Source organism: Kogia breviceps, chromosome 3 (genome assembly GCF_026419965.1).
Source record: "Kogia breviceps isolate mKogBre1 chromosome 3, mKogBre1 haplotype 1, whole genome shotgun sequence".
Lineage (NCBI taxonomy): Eukaryota > Metazoa > Chordata > Mammalia > Artiodactyla > Physeteridae > Kogia > Kogia breviceps.
Genome location: NC_081312.1, coordinates 182,227,556 through 182,247,425, shown reverse-complemented (window position 1 = coordinate 182,247,425; position 19,870 = coordinate 182,227,556). Strand labels below are relative to the sequence as shown.

General features: G+C 41.3%; 1 protein-coding gene across 2 annotated transcripts in view; it reads left to right on the top strand.

Annotated features, from left to right (window-relative positions):
- Positions 1-19,870, top strand: part of ITGA8 (integrin subunit alpha 8) — a 186,308-nt gene that overhangs the window by 32,173 nt on the left and 134,265 nt on the right. Inside the window, exons 5-11 of one of the 2 annotated variants that reach the window (XM_059059167.2) lie at positions 2,941-3,002; positions 5,063-5,108; positions 8,599-8,724; positions 9,658-9,702; positions 12,132-12,175; positions 13,624-13,680; positions 17,117-17,169. In XM_059059167.2, coding sequence (XP_058915150.1) covers positions 2,941-3,002; positions 5,063-5,108; positions 8,599-8,724; positions 9,658-9,702; positions 12,132-12,175; positions 13,624-13,680; positions 17,117-17,169 — 433 coding nt within the window. The remainder of the gene's footprint in view (positions 1-2,940; positions 3,003-5,062; positions 5,109-8,598; positions 8,725-9,657; positions 9,703-12,131; positions 12,176-13,623; positions 13,681-17,116; positions 17,170-19,870) is intronic. The other variant, XM_067030489.1, reaches the window with a different exon arrangement.

Below are 19,870 nucleotides of genomic sequence, written 5' to 3'. Positions count from 1 at the left end.
GCTTCTTGTTCTGCCTTTTTATCTGACTGCCCATGTGATGGGAGAGCTCAGATTAAAATACAGCATAAGCCATCTAGACTTGTGGATAAGAGTTGCAGGGTGAGTTTGAACCCTTATCTAAAAATTTAAAGTATAGTATGCTCTCATTTTGAGTTACACGGGTATATTATGTTGCCAATTTATTTAGCGTTTACTTTCCTAAATAAAAGAATAGCTTGACACAGGTAAAGGTGAAGTTTATGTCAAGTTGCGGAGTAGCCAAACAAATGGCCAGGAATTCTGTTCAGTCTAGTACACAACTCCAGTGTCACATCCTCCTGGTCTCTCTCTTACTGGAAGTACTTCCTTCTCAAATGCACCCAAGGAGCCGGCTTCCTGTGAATCCCTAAGGAGTTCACCGTTCATAAACACAAAGCCACCTTGCTCATGTGCGTATGGTCAATATCACAGCACAGGGATATTACTTTCAAAGGAGAATTTCAAGAAGGCTCTCATGTTCATGTCACACCGCAAACCCCCTTCACCGACACTTTGAGCAATTTGGGTGGTATTCTGCTCATTCATATGAATGACATGCCTGTAGCTCTTACGGTCATTCATAATTTAGATGGCAATGGTTTACACACACCTTTCCATTCTCCTTGGGAGGCCAACACATGATAGCGTGAGTTCCTGGATTCCTGAGTTTACTCTACAGGGCATAATTGTAAAGTTCACAGATGCTCTGAAGTTCTAGGAAGAAAGATTCCTTCAGCTCTCATAAACTATAATTGTAAGAGGAAAAACTTTGCAAAGCAAATAACCTCCCATTTCTATTATAATCACCACTTCAGCATTTGAAGTTGGTTGCTTTCTTGATGAATTTTATGAAAAATTACTGTTTTCTCTTAATTTTTTCAGTTTCCTGTTTTGCAGCAAAATGATTTCAAAGAATGGTCCTGTTTCTTCCTTTCTGAATAATTTACAATATTGAAAAAGTCAGAGTTGATTTTCGAAAGGATTTATAAAAAAGATTTATGCATTAAAAAATACATTTCTTTTTTTTTTTTTTTTTTTTTTTTTGCGATACGCGGGCCTCTCACTGCTGTGGCCTCTCCCATTGCGGAGCACAGGCTCCGGACGCGCAGGCTCAGCAGCCATGGCTCACGGGCCCAACCGCTCCGCGGCATGTGGGATCTTCCCGGACTGGGGCACGAACCCGTGTCCCCTGCATCGGCAGGCGGACTCTCAACCACTGCGCCACCAGGGAAGCCCAAAAAATACATTTCTTAAATACAGTCAATACATCTATGTTCACATAATCATATATCTTGTGTTCATATATATTTCTGGTTGCATACAACTATTTACAGGCATGAACTTCTAGAAAAATGGTACCTAGACATCTGAGACTTTAAGGAACTTTGTAGCATTCATAATTATAAACCACAAAATATAGTTATAAAATAAAATGTATTGTAAGGTACTGTGCACTAAACATTTGTTAAGAGGGTAGATCTCATGTTAAGTGTTTTCACCACAAAAAAAAACCAACAAAAAAGCACATTTGATTGAGGGTGGGGAACACAAGAAATCTTTTGGAGCTGATGAATATGTTTATTCCCATGATCGTGGTGGTGGTATCATGGTATGAGGCATATGTCTAAACTCATCAAAACGTACACAGTAAGATGTGCATTTTTTTGGTATATTAAGTATACCTCAGTAAAGCTGTAAAAAAAAACTTAGCTTAAAACACACACACACACACACACACACACACACACACAAACACACACAAAGCAGCGACATTTGAATTAAAAACAGATCATCAAAAAAATACAGTATATGAAATAGAAAAGTATTTTAAAATATAAAGGGAACATCTGGAAAGAATGGCTGATGACAGTGCTAAAATTAGCTAAGTACTAACCAAAGAAAAGAGAAAACAGAAGGCATCCTAGGAAAAGCTGGAAAGGCCTGATCCATTTCCAAAAGCTTCTGGAACAGGCATATGTCCAGCCTATAAATTCTTCCTGGGATGATGTGCATTTCCTTTCCTGCCCTCTTATTTTAGTTTCCATTCAGAAATATCCTTGATAAGAAAGGAGTAATTATTTGCATGTTTGCATCTAACTGGCTAGTGACTGAGATTCCCTCTACTGAACTGTATTTTGGTTTTAATTTAAGCACTTTAGAAGTGATACTCTTTTAAAGTACAAGTGACAAGTAGTACATTCCTCATCCTAATGTCCCAGGATCCGAATGTCGTGGGAATCCACAGGTTGACCTGCCTATGGTTTAAAAAAACTGTATTGTAAAAAAGTCCTATTGGACGTTCAGCTAGTGAATTACATTGCAGAGAGTATAAAATAAGCCATTGCTAGAGAGTTTTGTCTTTTGTGAACACTAGAGTCCCTGTGAGACGCAGCGTGATCAGAAATGCCATGTCCAAATTTACGTAATGATAATAGAAGAATTTGAAGTTAATCTCCTGTGAGAGATCAGGACATTGAAACTCGTATCGGTGACCCCAGCAGAAAGTGTCCACCCAGGTGACTAAATTCAGCTCTCTCTTTCTCAAGGCATTGCTTTACTCAGAACACGTGGGCACCACAGAAACACATTATTGCCCCTTGGGGAACTTGGAACAGAGTTGGGAGATGGAGGTTTTATTTCTTCAAATACACCTGAGTTATAGAACCCAGTATCGTGACTCCAAGGGACGCTATTCCTATTTGCTCTTGCTGTACAATCACAGCACCATTTGGGACAAGAAAACAGATTGCAATGTATGTAAGAAATTACTTGGAATAAATTTTAAAAATAAATATAGAACACATATCGATCATTTTAAATTTAGAAGTCTATAGATAAAACAACAGTGTATCCTGAACTGGTTATTAAAATATATCTTGGGGATAATGACATCATAACATTTGTATCTTTTGATCATTCCAGGCAATGCTGATCCTGAAGGTCAGGGGTACTGCCAAGCAGGATTTAGTCTGGACTTTTATAAGGTAAACTCTTTTGATCTTATAGCTTCTAAAATTTATTTTATCTGTTTGATTTCTTTTTTTTTTTACCCCCTGCTTCTCATTCCACCCCCCAATAACCACCATCAACAAAAGAACATTTAGGTCTACACCTGGCCTGTTTTGGCAACTTATTTAAATTTTTTTATTTGCTCTTTATTTTTAATAAAGTAATCTATACATACGGCAATTTATTAAATAGTAAAAAAACCCATGAAGAACCTAGGGGCAAGACGGGAATAAAGACACAGACCTACTAGAGCATGGACTTGAGGATATGGGGAGGGGGAAGGGTAAGCTGTGACGAAGTGAGAGAGTGGCATGGACATATATACACTACCAAACGTAAAATAGATAGCTAGTGGGAAGCAGCCGCATAGCACAGGGAGATCAGCTCAGGGCTTTGTGACCACCTAGAGGGGTGAGATAGGGAGGGTGGGAGGGAGGGAGATACAAGAAGGGAGAGATATGGGGACATATGTATATGTATAACTGATTCACTTTGTTATAAAGCAGGAACTAACACACCATTGTAAAGCAATTATACTCCAATAAAGATGTTAAAAAAAATAAAAGACACATGGAATAATGGTTAAAACAGTGAAACCTGCTTGCTACACGGCAAAGAGTGTTGTTTAAGGAATTGGATTTGAAAGACATTCTGTAATGCATTTAGAGAATTGTTTAAAAACCTATGTAGGAAAATGTTTAAAAGATTACTATGTACAAGCTACTTTGACAAGAGTGTTATACCAGGGAATGGATGATATAAACATTCTTTAATGCATTTAGAGAAGTGTTTAATGCCCTTTGATAATCTCCTCTGCTTGCTTCCTTTGCTGGTTATGTATTAAAAATGGTTATATGAGAAAAAAAAAAGGAATACACAGACTGAAAAGCAACAGTCTTGCTTCGTTTTTAAATGAAAATCTCAAAAACTCAGTAAAGAAATATGCTTCTAAAAAGATCACAAGAATCTATGTTTTTATCTCTTAGGTGTAATTGACTGATTAGATTTCACATTAGTGTTAATGTTAATTTCACGTATCCTTTCACAAATTAAAAACAGATATTTAATAAGAATGTTGGCAGCAAAGCTTCCATGGTTTTGCAAATACTGTAAATTTCATCAGTGTCTGAAAGTTTACTCTTTTTCTCCCACCCACCCCCACACTAAAACTTATGGATGCAGGATAAGGAAGGTAGGGCTGTAAGAAGAAAGGAAAGTTTTAATTTTCTAGTCTGGAGTTGTCACTCCCTCTCCTGGGAAGGGGTGGGTTTGCAGATGTATAGAAAAAAAAAACAGGCATTACTGTGGCCTTGAAGTAAACAGGAACCAAATTTTCTTTTAATTGCTAAGGCTCGAAAGGCCATGTCTACTAAATTGCACAGCATGAAAGATGTAGATATTATTTTTGTTTGTTTGTGTTTTTAAAGAAGATGTTGGGGGTAGGAGTTTTATTTATTTATTTTTGATGTGTTGGGTCTTCGTTTCTGTGCGAGGGCTTTCTCTAGTTGTGGCGAGCGGGGGCCACTCTTCATCGCGGAGCAAGGGCCTCTCACTGTTGCGGCCTCTCTTGTTGTGGAGCACAGGCTCCAGACAGATGCCCAGGCTCAGTAGTTGTGGCGCACGGGCCTAGTTGCTCCACGGCATGTGGGATCTTCCCAGACCAGGGCTCAAACCCGTGTCCCCTGCATTAGCAGGCAGATTCTCAACCACTGCGCCACCAGGGAAGCCCCCAGATGTAGATATTTTGCTTACCTGAGGCAGTGCCAAAAAACTGAATTTATATATTCTCAGGGGAGAGAATTTTACTTACCTGATTGAATCTAATTTAAATTATTGAATATGATAACACACTAAATAATTGAAAGCAATAAAAGGAAAGAAAATGACCTGCATGACTCAGATATAAGGGCGTCTTTTAAAAATTACTTTTTATGTATAATTGTTAGAGCAATGCTTATGAACGATGATTTCTCACCCTTAAAAAAAAAGAAACTGGTTTTCTTTTCCAATTGTTGTTGCCCTTTCTGTTTTGTAGAATGGAGACCTTATAGTTGGAGGCCCTGGCAGTTTTTATTGGCAAGGTAGGTCCTGTTAGCAGAGAAGAAATGCCCACGGGTTGTTTCCAACAGGGAGATGAAACAGAAGTAACATCAAGTGTTGAATTTGTATTATGTTAATTTAATCTCCATATTGGTAGTTTCTCCAATGAAGGAAGCATCATTTCAGTTTGTACTTTGTGATATAAATGATATTTTAAAATACTGTTGCAACTTAATTCCTTTATTCATCAAATGCTTACTGAGACCATGCCAGGCTTTGCGCTGGATGCTGAGGGTACAATAATGAGTAACCCGCAGAGGTTAGCATCTGGGGAAAGATGCAGGCATTAATCGAATTACTCACACGAGTACTTACGAAACTCCAGGCATGATACTCACTAGGAAGGTATGTCAAGACCGGGCCGTGAGAGCGCAGGAGGCTTCTCCAGGGTGGCCCCATGCAGGTATGTTTTGTCCTCTGAACATTGGCTGACGCGATGAAATACAACCTGTGCTCTGCTCAGGGAGCCCTGAACCCAGGTGCGTGATGGCGTCTGCCCAGGAGGGATGGCTTTCTCTGATTCTTAAAAAGGTGTTACATAAGCCGGCATCAACGTTAAGGTCAACGAATTTGGAAGCAGCAACCCTGAACTGAGCTCTGAACCCCGAGTAGGAGGTAACCAGGCGAAGAGAGGAAGCGTTGTGTGAAAATGTTCTAGGGCATAAAGGAGCCCGGTGAGCTGAGAATGGAGGGAAATCAGGGGACTAGAGTTAAGAGCTGCTGAGTGGGAGGGAGGGGTCCCACCCTCCCTGCAAGGGCTTGCAGCCCCAGGTAAGCAGTTTCGTCTCCAAAACAATGAGAAATCCCCGGTGGATGGTTGGAGTTTAAATGGATTGCCTGAGGTAGAGTAAGAATGTGTTGTTTGTTCTGAGAATAAGGGAAACCACTGGAGAATTTGAGGCGTGGGATGCTATGATCCGATGTGTGTTACACAAAGATCACGCTGGCTGCAGTGTGGAAAGTGGATCGGGAGTTGGCCAAAGTGCAGTATCAGCAAAGTTATAAGGTTCTAAGCTAGTTTTAAGTCTATAAGGTAAACCAGCTGCAAGGTTCAAATGAAGATGTTTGCTTCTTAGAGCGGTCACAGTAGAGACTGAGAAAGGGGCGGAATTTGAGAGAGACGTGGGAGGCAGAATAAACAGCCTGGATGATGATTTGGATGTATGTGGGTGAACAGGAAGGATGCCAAGGATACGTTTCTGACTTTTGTAGCTGAACGATTTTAGGTGGGTCCCAGTCCCTGAAGTGGAGAAAGCCGGAAGAGAACGGGTTTGGAGTGGCCCGGGGAGGGAGGATGATGAGTTTACTTTTGGTTATGTTGAGTCTGAACATGTTTGAGATGTCCAGGACTTTTCACATAAGGATTTAGATGAAGATATCTAGGCTAAAATAAAAACTAGCATAGTGGTGATAACCAAAGCCGTGGATGTGAATGGGGTGCCTAAAGACAGATTACAGAGAATACAGACTTAATTTGGGCTGTAAAGTTTAGAATCAGGATAGAGTAGAATATGAGCGAGATGAATAGTTGAGTGAAGTTTTGGGGGTTTTGTGTTTTTTTTAATGGAGGAGACCTGATCATGTTTAAAAGGCCGATGGGAAAGATACAGGCAAGATGGATTTATGATAAAATTTTACATGAAATTACTGTTAAGCTTAATTCATACATATACAACTATGAACATCAAATAATTAACCTTTCAGTCTTTAAACATTGTTTTGCAAACTGGAAAACAATATATTTTATGCAGAAGATGGGTATAAAATAAAAGTGATGTGTTTAAAAAGATTTTGTTCTAATGCACTTGATTAATTTCACATAATTCTTTCCTTACGTTGAAAAAAAAAGTCTGATATAGATGATATGCTGACAGTCGTGTCAAGGAGACAGAGAGCATTTGTCTGAGATCATTTAAAATTTTACTCAGTCACTCTTAAGATTATAATATTTATAGAAGCAACTAAAGGAAATAAAGCAAAGGCAGTGTGTCTGTGGGAGCAGGGAAGGGGATATTTAGCTTTAACCCAGAGAAAACTGGCAAATTCTACAGACGTTGTTCAGAAACTCATGTGTAAATACGATTGTCTTAATATAAGAACAGTCATTTCAGGAAAGGTCACTTGGAGATATTTACGGCCTGATTTAACAGTTTTATTCTTTTGCAACTTGAGACAGAAAGACTGTGGGAATGTGTGAATTCCCAAGAAATAGTTTGGCTTTAAAATTAATATTAAATTTTAGTCTCTTGAAAGCATTCCTCCAGTTTTCTCCCAAAGAGCATGAGATCACACTTTTTCCTTAGATTTCCATAATAAACACAGGAATGCGTAAAAGTTGCAGTGGAACATTGCTGGCCGTCTTTTGGATTCATGTCTATCCCAATACACTCATATTTCAAGACTTCTGATAGTGACTATATTTGGGGCAGATTAGCCAGTGTTCTTACCATGCCAATGTTGGTGGCCACGGATTCCCTTTTTGCTAAAATTCTGGATCTTGCTGGGCCTCGATGCTTTCCATGGTCATAATTTTATGCTTTATGTATATATTTTAGCATAAGATGTGAATGACTCAGAGATTACGTAATTCATTGCTTTAGCTTAGCTGATGTGTTTTACGACCTATTCACTAAGTAAGTGATTTCGATTTAATACATCTGTACTTTGAGAGACGACAAAAAGTCTTATTAGAATGCCAAAGAAGACCCTGGTTGTAATGCTGAATATCCTAATAGCAAAAGCATGTGACCTTAGGGAATGCGCTCGAGCTCTGCAGGCCAGTTCTCCCACCTGTAAGAAGATATATTTGGGGCTAGATGATCTCAAATCTAGATGGTGTTTCTGCTAGCTAGAATATTCTAGAATATTTAAATTACAGATGAATAGTTGAGTGAAGTTTTTTTTAATTAATGACATAAATTTTGCCTACAGGTGCCCTCATGCTTAGAAATGTTTATCATTTGGAGGTGGAGGAAGTAAGCAAGGTAAAGGCAGGAGGACTACAGATAAATTACGGGGTATTGGATTAACAGATATGAACTACTCTGCATCAAATAGATGAGTAACAAGGATATACTGTACAGCACAGGGAATTATACCCATTATCTTGTAATAACCTGATACGGAGTATAATCTATAAAAACACGGAATCACTATGCTGTGTGCCTGAAACTAACATGATATTATAAACCAACTATACCTTAATTTAAACAACAGAAAAAAATAAATGTTGTATGAAAACAATTACATAGCTCACCTTTGGTTCTTCTATCAGAACGGAAAGCTCTAACCAGCTGTCAGCAAATTTAGCCTGCAGTTCTAGCGCCAGGCAGGAAAATTCACTGTCAAAAATGCAAGCAACCTCATGTCCACTTTCAAGGGCACGTGTGCTGTTCAGACACCCTGTGTCTGTGCGGAGAGGGCCCGCCTCTCGTGTTCATTCAGTTAATCTGTTCATGGGTTTGAACACAGGTCAGGTGATCACTGCCAGTATTGCAGATATCATTGCAAACTACTCATTCAAGGACATCCTGAGAAAACTGGCTGGAGAAAAGCAGACAGAAGTAGCTCCTGCTTCCTACGATGACAGTTACCTCGGTGAGATGCATTTTGCTCAAGTCATTTGCGGTTTCTCAAAAGACAAGCATGTTAAATGTGGAAGCAAATTTTATTCCTCACTTGTAATATTTGGCACCTTTTGCAAATTTTCTTCTCTTACTAGCTTCGAGTGGACTCTTAACTTTCTTTTCCTTTGATCCAGCCATTATCTGTAGTCTCCATAGTTTGATAGCCGTTTTATAGGCTCCGTGACAATCTCTTGTAAATAAAATATTTTGCCAGTTGTAGATACTACGTATTAGTAAGAATGCCCCGTACTACCCGGGCAACATGATGATGACCCTTTGTAGTTTCTAAAAAGAGCGAGAGATTTTTCCAGTTGCTAGAATGTTCTCCAAATTTATTATGTGCAAACCACACAATGCCATTTCATCACTATTGCTTGCCACCTTTGGTATCGTATTGGCGTTTTGATTCCTTGATGAACTTTGAAAATTTGTAGTTATCTTTTATCCCCTCATCTCACTTTAGAGCCAAGTGAAGTTTGTGGGAAATCATCATGAAAGGTATTAGGAAGTAAGCCTTGTTGGTGATCAGAAATTGCAAAACCTGAGCACAAGAGATACCTTTCAGAGTAATGATGTCTGATTATGATGAGTCAGCAACTCTTAAAGTGCAGCCGCCACCATTCACACATCAAGGTGGGCAATGAAGCGTTCCTCCTTCTAGAAGGGACCTCAGAATCCGAAGGTGTTGCCAGGCTCAGTAGCAGATCCGATATGCTTCCAGGATTGAGTATAAATCCTGGTTTGATTAATTTTTTCTCTTTATAGAACCCTGAACTTTTATGTCATAGGATTTGTCGGGATTTCTGCACAAAGCACTACTATGGTGCTGCCTTCATATTTCTAGATAGAGAGCATTTGTGCAGCCTTCAAACGTGTGATTCGCTTGTTTCTTGCTTTAAAACAGGATATTCCGTTGCTGCTGGGGAATTTACCGGGGACTCTCAGCAAGGTGAGAAACACTGTTGAAACGAAGCCCTCTATTGCATTGGCCAAAACATTCGTTCAGGTTTTTCCACGCGAACGAACTTTTTGGCCAGCCCAATATGAAACGCGGGGGGGAAAGTGCCGTGACCCAAAAAGCTCTTTTAGGACTGTGATTTTTCAATGATTCTGAAACTTTTAATCAGCACTACATTTAATAACTCCTTTGTGTTATAGCCATATGAGGCTGCAGGCTCCAAAGTGACTAGTGTGGTGGCTGATTTTTTTTTTTTTTTTAAACCAAATTCTGAATGTTTGTGGGAAATGAGAAGCCGTGGTTGCCAGGTATCTCACTTGGCATTAGCCTTCCCTGCTTGGCAAGACTGATCTCGAAATCAGTCAGCTCTGTTATATCTGACTGTGGTCTGTTTTTAGGTGCCCCTAGTAAACATCCATACCTGTGTCCATGAAGCTGGAATGCGGTGTAAAGTCTACAGTCTACTCAACACTCAACATCTCTATTTGAATGGCTCTTCCAAACTTAATAAGCTTATACCTGAACTCCTGATCTTTCCACTTAAACATGCTCTACCCTCCATCAGCTCCATCTCAGTAAATGGCAATGCCATCCTCTGAGCTGCTCAAGCAAAAAACCTTGCAAGTCAGCCTTGGACTGTGCTCTTTCTCTCACACCCCATCCATATCTAATCCATGAGCAAATCCTGCTAACTAAACTCAAAAGACAGCCAGAATCTGCCTACTTCTCACCTCCTCCACAGCCTCCACTCTGACCCAAGCCCCCATCAGCACTGTGGCAATAGCTTCCGAACGGATCCTCTTTGCTTTCATCTTGGCCCTCCTGTGGTCTCCCCTAGATCCAGCAGCCAACGTGGTCCTTGAGGAACAGAAGTCACGTGGTGTAACTTCTTTGCTCCCACTGATTGCCCCAACTCATTCTGTGTAAAATCCAAGCCTTGACAATGACCTAAAAGACTCTGTTCATGAGGCCCCTATGTACTCTGACCTCAGCTCCTAGTCCTTTACCCCGACTCCTTCCAGCCACTCCAGCCACCCTGCCCTCCCTGCTGTTCTTTGAATACTCCAGACACAATTCTACCTCAGGACCTTTGCACATGCTATTCCTGCTGACTAGAACATACTTCTCCGAGATCTCCATAATACTTACTCCTTCACTTTCTTCAGTCTTTGGTAACATGTCATCTTCTTGCCAAGACCTTCCCTGACCACCCCAATAAATCATAATTCCTTCCGCCTCCCAGTTCCAGCACTTCCAGTACCATTTTACTGCTTAGTTTTTTCTGCACTCTACTCATCCCCTTCTAATGTGACATTTGACTCTACTTTTCAAATTGACTGCCCCTTCCAGCTCAAGTATAAGCTCCATGAGAGCAGGGAATTTTATCTTTGCTCCGTGCTGTATCCTATGTTTGCAATTAACATTTATATGTTGGTTGAGTGAGTAAATTTACTACTGAAAAGTCCAACATCTAGGCCAAATGGATCTTCTCTGATTATTAACACTCCAACAGCATGAGCCCCCAAGTCTGCTAGAGTTTATTACATCAGGGAGGATTAATGCTAGAATTTGTGCTATACCTTTAGGACCAGGTTTGGGGGAAGGGAAATTTGAATGGAAGGGGACTCTTTTCCAGGCCCCCTTTCTTTAAATTAAACTAAAATGTCGACCCCAATGAACCAAAGGATAGTTTAGATTTTTATAGAAAGGAGAGCTGGAAAGATCTTTGATAATCAGGCCGTTCCAACTCCCATCTACTGTAGGTGACTGGAAAAAATCAGTTTCAGTGATTGATGCCGGGTTGTGGCAGACCCAAGGACTGAACCCACTATGTCCTGAATCTAGAGCCATATCCTTGTGCATTGGAATGTGCTCCCCGCTTTTCACCAGAGTTGCTTTTTCTACCTCTATCATTGACGCTTCCCTTCCTCGCGTACCCTTGGCTGCCAGGTTGTCCTATAATTCTGTTCCGGGGGGGCAAGACTCAACCATTTATGGTATGTGGCGTTTCCTTAGGTAACTGAAATTGTTTGAACACATTAGTGGGTCAGAAGCTGTTACTCTGTACACTAGTACAAAAGACCAGTATGAAAGACAGTGAAAACTGGAGAAACCAGGGTACGAGGTTTAACTGACAAATCACACACAGATCTGAGAAGCCAGGCTTCTGTCCTGGAGGCAGAAACACATGGAGAATGTGATGGGGACAGGTCATTCTCAAAGTACGACTTTGGGTCTTCTGTTTTCTTTTCGTCTGTAGCAGAAGCAAGAGCCAGTGCGCAACTGTGGCTTCAAACCTCCATCTCTCTACAGGATCCATGATAGTTACTCGTTTAAGAGGCTCCCTCTTTAGCTGATTTGTTGTATAGCTTTACAGTGTACTGTGCGACTCACCTTGTAAATGACTATTTCCATCACAGAATTGGTTGCTGGGGTTCCCAGAGGAGCACAGAATTTTGGATGCGTGAGTACTAAGAAGGCGTTACACGCTACATTCTCTACATACGCAAAGAAACATTTGGCTGCATACGGTTTTCAAATCTTTTAAGATGCCCTTTCATAGTGAGCGCCGCTGAGCCACGCTGTTTGCTTACGAAAAGGGACGTCAGATTCTTTCCTGATGTGGGTGCAGGAGCAGCGCCATAGCCTGTGGGACCCAGTGCCTAGCCCCTTGTTCAAAATTGTTAAGAATTCCAGGACAGTGACAGCCGGGCTATCCAAAGGGTGGGTAGGGCTCGTCTGCGTGTGGGACCCTGTGTGACTGACTGCACGGGTCACGTGCCCATGAAGCTAGCCTAGCCCTGTGCGTGTGCATAATCTGGGCACAGGTGCAGAGGATCCCACTGTTGACGTGATCAGCATTTTAATATGTCCATACGGTGGACATAATAAGGTCACTTGTTATTTCACTAGTGTTATTAGTTGGCAAGGGCTGTCGTAACAATTGATCCCAAACTGGGTGGCTTATAACAACGTAAATTTATTCTGTCACAGTTCAAGAGGCCGGAAGGCTGAGATCAAGGTGTGATCGTCACGTTCACACCCCTGCCATGCATGTAGGGGTGGGTTCTTCCTGCCTCTTCCAACTTCAGGTGGCCCTGCCTTTCCTTGGCATGTGGGAGCTTCACCTGAACCTCTGCCCCGATCTCCATATGGCTTGTTCCACCTCTGTCTGTGTGTGTCCTCTCCTCCTCTTATAAGGACACCAGTCATTGGACATAGGGCCCACCCTAAATCCAGGATGATTTCATTTCAAGATCCCTAACTTTACTTATTTCATCTACAGAGACCCTATTTCCAAATAAGGCCACCTCTGAAGTTCTGGATAGACATGAGTTTTGGACGGATACTATTCAAACCCATTTACCATAAAAATAGGAAAGGAAGATAAATCGACCTTATGCAAAGAAAACCTCATATTTTAAATAATGTTTAAGTCTGATAAGCTTACAATATCTATAGATTTTAGGTGGTCTGGATAGAATTTAAAAGGAATATTTTTGCTACGTGGATAATACTTTAAAATTTCATTTTTTGGCAGAGAACCATAATCATCAATTTCTCATAACAGCATATGCACAGAAATGAGACTTAGATTAAATTTTTGATTAGATCAATTAACTGACTATCGGATTAGGTGCTCTCAGCATTCCTGAATTCAGATTTCTCTACATCAGATTAGTAAGCATGCATTTTGTCTGAAAGGATCCCAGATTTCACCATAAACAAAAAGTTCAGTTGGATTTTTTAAAGATCGTTCCTTTGGGCTTATTATTATTTTTTTTTTACATATAGAGCTAACCATTTATGACTCCTCACAAAAATTTTAAAATGATTTAAGTTAAACTTTTAAAAAAAAGTGCTCCAGTTCTATGCCAAATGATGTAACCTATCTAATTTCTATGATTTCAGGTTTCAATCATTAACTCTACAGATATGACCTTTATTCAGAATTTCACTGGTGAACAGGTGAAGACATTTTAGAATCAAATAATGAATGTCACTTGGCACTAACAGTATATTGTAATATGTTATATATTCATGCATAAAATAAATATTTACTGAGCACCTACTATGTGCTGGAAACTCTTCTGAGGACTGGCTGTGTAACCAAGTATCAGACGGACAGGATCCCAGCTCTCACACAGCAGTACGGGGGAGGCTGATGGGGGGGTGACAATTAACAAACAAGTACATGCCCATGATGATTTCAGAAAATGATAAGTGATGTAAAGGCAGAATATGCTCCCTAAAAGCCCCAAAGCCACCAACTGCTGAAATCCAAGAGCAATCCTGTTACGGTGCGGTCCTTATGTAGCGCGCGCGGTGATGAATTCTGAGCACCCGCCTTCCCCCCGAGAAGACATGGGCTTCTTGTAGGTTTCACATGTTGGTCAGTCAGTGGGTCTGGGCTCTGCCTTCCTGTCCTCACAGTGAGTGGAACCGTCCCCAGTCCCAACATTATATGGAAGATAAGCTCTCTCGTTCTGGTCCCTTCTCCCCAGAGGGTAGGTGTGGCCCCATCCGTACCCACCGTCACTGGCTGGGGTCTCATTATCAATGGGTCAGTTGCCTGCAAACAGGCTGCTGTCATCCTGCTGACCTAACACAGCCTGAGGTCACACTTCATTCACTACCCTGGGTTTCCTGGGTTTTTGACCTGTTGAAATCTGTCACATTTCTTTAAAGGATGAATGTGATATTCCCCTCTAAGGGAGACAATGTGAGTTGAATTCATTTCTCTGGGCAACCAGTTTCCTTTCCTAACCACCAGGGCAAGGAGCTTCTAGCAAGCCCCACACTTGACTCCAGCCACGCTACATCTTGGCCCACGGGATCCCAGGAGGATCCAGGTTTAAGATCCTGAAATGCTCAACTCTTAGCTACACCCAGAAATTTGGATTCATACGTTTGTCAAGCAAATAGAGTTTTTGAAAGAACACAGAGCATTTCTGACACTTCCTCCCCCAAACCGGGGCTTTAGTCTATCCGTTACTGTGCCATTTTCAACAAAGCATTTAACAATGTCCCTCGTGGTACTCTTGTGGTAAATACAGAGATACAAGGCTGTGATGATAGTGAAGTTGGGTGGATTGATCGATTTTGAACCATGATTCCCAAGTGGTGACAATTAATGGTTTAATGGAAATCTGGCAAGACTTCTCCTTTGTCTTTTCATTTTACATTTTTATCATTAAAAGCTCTTTAAACATTGTTAAATTTGGCCTTTCTGTAACTTCTCATCTTCAATACCACCTAGTTCTGCAATCTTGAACCTCAGAACTTAATACAAAAGTGATGAAATTCCTCTGAGTGAAGACCACACAATGCCACGCAGGAGTAAGAATTTCACCGTATATGTGTTTGGAATAGAGAAAAGAGGTGGGAGAACTGAGTGATTGCTTGACGCAGTTAAATGAGGCATTCATTTCCTCTGCAAAGAGTATTTTGCACCTGGCACCCATGTCTTAGTCCATGGACTCTACTATAATAAAAATGCCATAGCCTGGGTGGCTAAAGCAACGAACATTGATTTCTCACAGTTCTGGAATCTAAGATCAAGGGGCAGGCAGATTTGGTATCTGCTGAGAGCCTGCCTTCTGTTCCCAGCCGTCTTTCTCACCATGTCCTCACCCGGTGGAAGGAGGGCCAGAGAGCCCTCTGGGGTCTCTTCTCTAAGGGCACTAACCCCATTCATGCAGGCTCAGCCCTTCGTGACCTAATCACCTCCTGAAGGCCCCACTTCCTAATACCATTATATAAGGAGTTGGGTTTCAATATTTGAATTTGGAGGAGGGGAGGCATAAACAATCAGCCTATAGCAACTGTATACGTTTGGAATGGACAAAAGAGGTGGGAGAATTGAATAATTGGGTTACACTTGGTAACTCATCTAACTTTTTCCTCTGCAAAGAGTATCTAGCACCTGGCACCTACTCTGGGCCAAACACGGGCCAGACAGGGCAGAGAGAATATGAACAACACAGACGGAACTCTCTGCCTTCCGGGGAGCACACTTTCCAGGGGACTGTAGGCTGATTAAACTTGTAGGCGATAGGAAGCTAAATGGGCTAAATCAGGGGTCCCCAACCCCTGGGCCACGGACTGGTACCGGTCTGTGGCCCGTTAGGAACTGGGCCGCACGGCAGGAGGTGAGCGGCGGTTGAGTGCGCGAAGCTTCATCTGTATTTGCAGCCGCTCCCCATCGCTCGCGTTACCGCCTGAGCTCCGCCTCCTGTGATCAGCACCCGCATTAGATTCTCACAGGAGCACAAACCCTACTGTGAACTATGAGAATCTAATGCCTGATGAGCTGAGGTGGAGCTGAGAGGTTTGACGGCACCGAGACCGTAATAAATCAATCGCTTGCAGACACACATCCAAACCCTATCAGTGAGTGGCAAGTGAACACAAGCTCAGGGCTCCCACTGATTCTGCATTATGGGGAGTTGTATAATTATTTCATTATGTATTGCAGTGTAGTAATAATAGAAATAAAGTGCACAATAAATGGAATGCGCTTGAATCATCCTGAAACAATTCCCCGCCTCCCCCCAACCTGGCCGGTGGAAAAATTGTCTTCCACGAGACCAGTCCCTGATGCCAAAAATGTCAGGGAGCGCTGAGCTAAAGCATTGGATGGCAGAATATGGAACTGAAAAATTTTGGCAAAGCTACAACTATTGGCCAAATCTGAAGCGATTATAAACCTTGAGAACATAGGTTGAAAACAGAAACATAAGAGCTAGAATGTAGAGAGATTAGGCACACTGGTTATACTCAGCAAAGACTTAGAAAGCTTAGCAGACGATACACTCAATATGAATTGATACAGAGATGTAGTTTGCCCTCAAATTAAAACCTTTTTATGCTTCAGTGATATAAAGAGTCCAAAGCAGAGGGTGTCCATCCTACTTATCTTCTCCCGTCAGTGTGCTCATGGGGTATCATCTTTTCTTTGGTATCCCATGTTGTATCTCTAAGAAAGATGGGAAGCCAGCTGAAAACATTTCCATAGGGGGTTTCACATGGGAATGGAATTAGATTTATTCTGTGACATTCAAGATTGCAGAACTAGGTAGGAGCATTAAGGACCAGATGTTACAGGAGGACCAATTTTAGCAAAAAGGATTCTAATAGTTGTATCTACAAATTGAATGGGCTTATTGTTGAACATCTCCAGAGGATGTCTGAGCAGATGTCATGGGTGTTGTGAGGAACGTTATGCATTAGGTCAGGGGTTAAACCAAATGGCTCGAAGACTCTGTCCATGTCCAAGGGTCTATGAATTTAAATGCAAAAATGTGCTGCAATGTGGCTAATCTTTCAGGGAAAGTTGAGAGATGACTATAAAAAATGACTTTTTGAGCACAAAATATATCATCTTATGGTTTTCCCTTTGCAGATGGCATCTTACTTTGGATATACAATTGCAGTATCAGATGTTAACAATGATGGGTAAGTTTATAAGAACTTCCTCACTCACCAGGTATTATATTCGTCCTTTAAGATGTTATATTTTTTCCTTCATGAAATACATCCTTCCGCACTTCCTCAACAAGATCGAGGCTCTCATTTTAACAATTTTTTTTTAGTCCAGGGCAAAAGGATACATCTACTAAAAAATTCTCTGTCATCCTTTTTTATGTCTTTACCACATCTGCCACTTCTAAGAAAGGACTATTTTACTTAGTTTTATCTTTGATTTTATGAATTACATAGTCCTTGGCCATTTGACTTCCATAGCCATTGAAGAATTTGCTCATCTGCCTTCACCCTTTAGCACATGATATTCATAAAACATTTGCACATAAATATTTTTTCTCCTGACAGTGCTTTAACCCACATACTAGTGACCCCCATGCAGAAGATGAAATAATAGTATTATTTTTTTCAATTTATGGCAGTAAATTATAGTTGAGCTTGGATCAAACAGCATGATAAATTATGGTTGTGTTTAAGTTATTACTTCAAAGAAAATTGTTATTAAGCAACTCTCTGACCCACGAAAAGCACCTAACTGACAGATAAGACAAATGATTAAATAAGAAAACCAATAAATTGAGATGAACTGATTATCCATCCAATAAATATTGTTGGAGCACCTACCATACGCCAGCCATTGTTCTTGGGTGCCCAGAATGTAGCAGTGATTAAGGAAGAATAGGTCTCTGCTTTCATGGAGCTCACATTTTGGTAAGAAGCAAATATCTGAAAAATCTGAACTATGTTCCCTGATCTGGGCTACATCATGGATAGACATTAGCTATGACCTCTACATAGCTAGAAGTGAACTTTATTTATTATGCGGTACCATATGATTGGAGATAAATTTGGTAACTTTTGTACCTTTTGGAAAATATCTTTTTATTATTCTTTCATTTAACATATATTTCTTGAGCATCTTCTACACACTAGCACTGTTCTAGGTGCTGGGATACAGCAGAGAACAAAACCAAAACCCGCACCCTCATAAAGCTTATACTGTAGTTTGGGTGGGAGCTACAGACAAAAAATAAACAAGTCAAATAAAGATTATGTTAGATTGTGATGAGCTCTATGCAGGAAAAAAACAAAAACAGAAGGAAGCAATCAGGATGTCCTTTAGTGGGTCAATGTGTAAGTATTCTGTGGCCCATCCAGACAATGGAATATTATTCAGTGCTAAAAAGAAATGAGCTATCAAGCCATGGAAAGACATGGAAGAACCGTAAATGCTATTACTAAGTGCAAGAAGCCAGTATGAAGAAGCTTCATACTATGAGTCCACTAGATGACATTCTGGAAAAGACAAAACTATGGAGACAGTAAAAAGATCAGTGGTTGCCAGGTGTTAATGTTGAAAAGAGGGATGAATTAGGTGGAGCACAGAGGCTTTGTAGGGCAGTGAAAGTACTCTGTATGATACTGCAATGGTGGATTCATGTCATTATACATCTTTCTAAACCCACAGAATGTACACCAGCAAGAGTGAACCCTAATGTAATCTGTGGACTTTGTGTGATGACGATATGTCCATGTAGGTTCATCAGTTGTTACAAATGTACCATCTGGTGCAGGATGTTTACAGTCGGGGAGGCCTTGCCTGTGGCAGGGGGTTCTGTGCAGGAACTGTCTGTACTTTCTGTGCAATTTTGCTTTGAACCTAAAACTGCTCTAAAAAATAAAGTCTGTTAATGAAACTTAAAAAAAGAAAAACAGAACGGGGATAGAAAAAAATTGGGAGGGATGCAATTTTTATTCAGGTCAACAGGGAAGGCCTGGGTGTTAGGTTAGGTGAGGGAGCAAAACACGATAGTATATGGGGGAAAGTGTCCAAATTCCCAGCGGAGCGGGGAGCTGCTGGCACAGTCAAGGAATATCAAAGAGGCTTGGAGAGAAAGTCTGTGAGCCGCTTTACACAGCACCACACGGACTCTGCCATGGATAGAATGAGTCTGTTTCCAAGAAGGACACATCCTCTTGAAAACCCCTGGAGGAGTCTAAGCAAAGGGCTGGCCTGCACCCACTTTGGTTTTAGCAGCCACGCCCTGTCATTGGGTCTCCATGGAGTGAGGCCTTCTGGGAGCCCATTGCCATAAGCCAGGTGAGGCAGGACAGTGGCTTGGACCAGAGCAAGGGCAGGAAGAGTGGAAGTGGTTGCACTCTGGGTCGATTTTGAAGAACGCAGATCTTATGCTGGATAAGATCTTATCCTGCAGGTCACTGAAAATGAAGTTGCTTTCATCTTCCGCTGTCTGAATTGTGGAAAGGAAGTAACAGTTAGGACCACCATGCGAAATGAGCAACCTGCATGGACTGTATCTGTTATCAGAGCCTTTTAGTCATTTAGTAAAAAAATGCTGGAGGAAGAACGTGAGGTCCAAAACATGGCGTACTGTCCAGATACAGGAAGCCCATTCTTTGGTGAAAACAAAAAGTCCGACAGTGGCCCTTGGGATACGTGTAGACACGTTTCCCTCAACCGGTTACAACACAACACGCATGAGGGCTTCTCTCCTGGGAGCCAGGCAGCACTTTTTAGGGCACAGGTCACCCAGTGTGTTTCCTTCTGTAGTTTACTCCCTTTTCAATCCTCTCAGCTTTCCCCCCAGTGTCACCATATGCCCTGCAGGGCACCGTGTCCTTCCCGAAAACACATTCATTCTAGTCTAAGGGA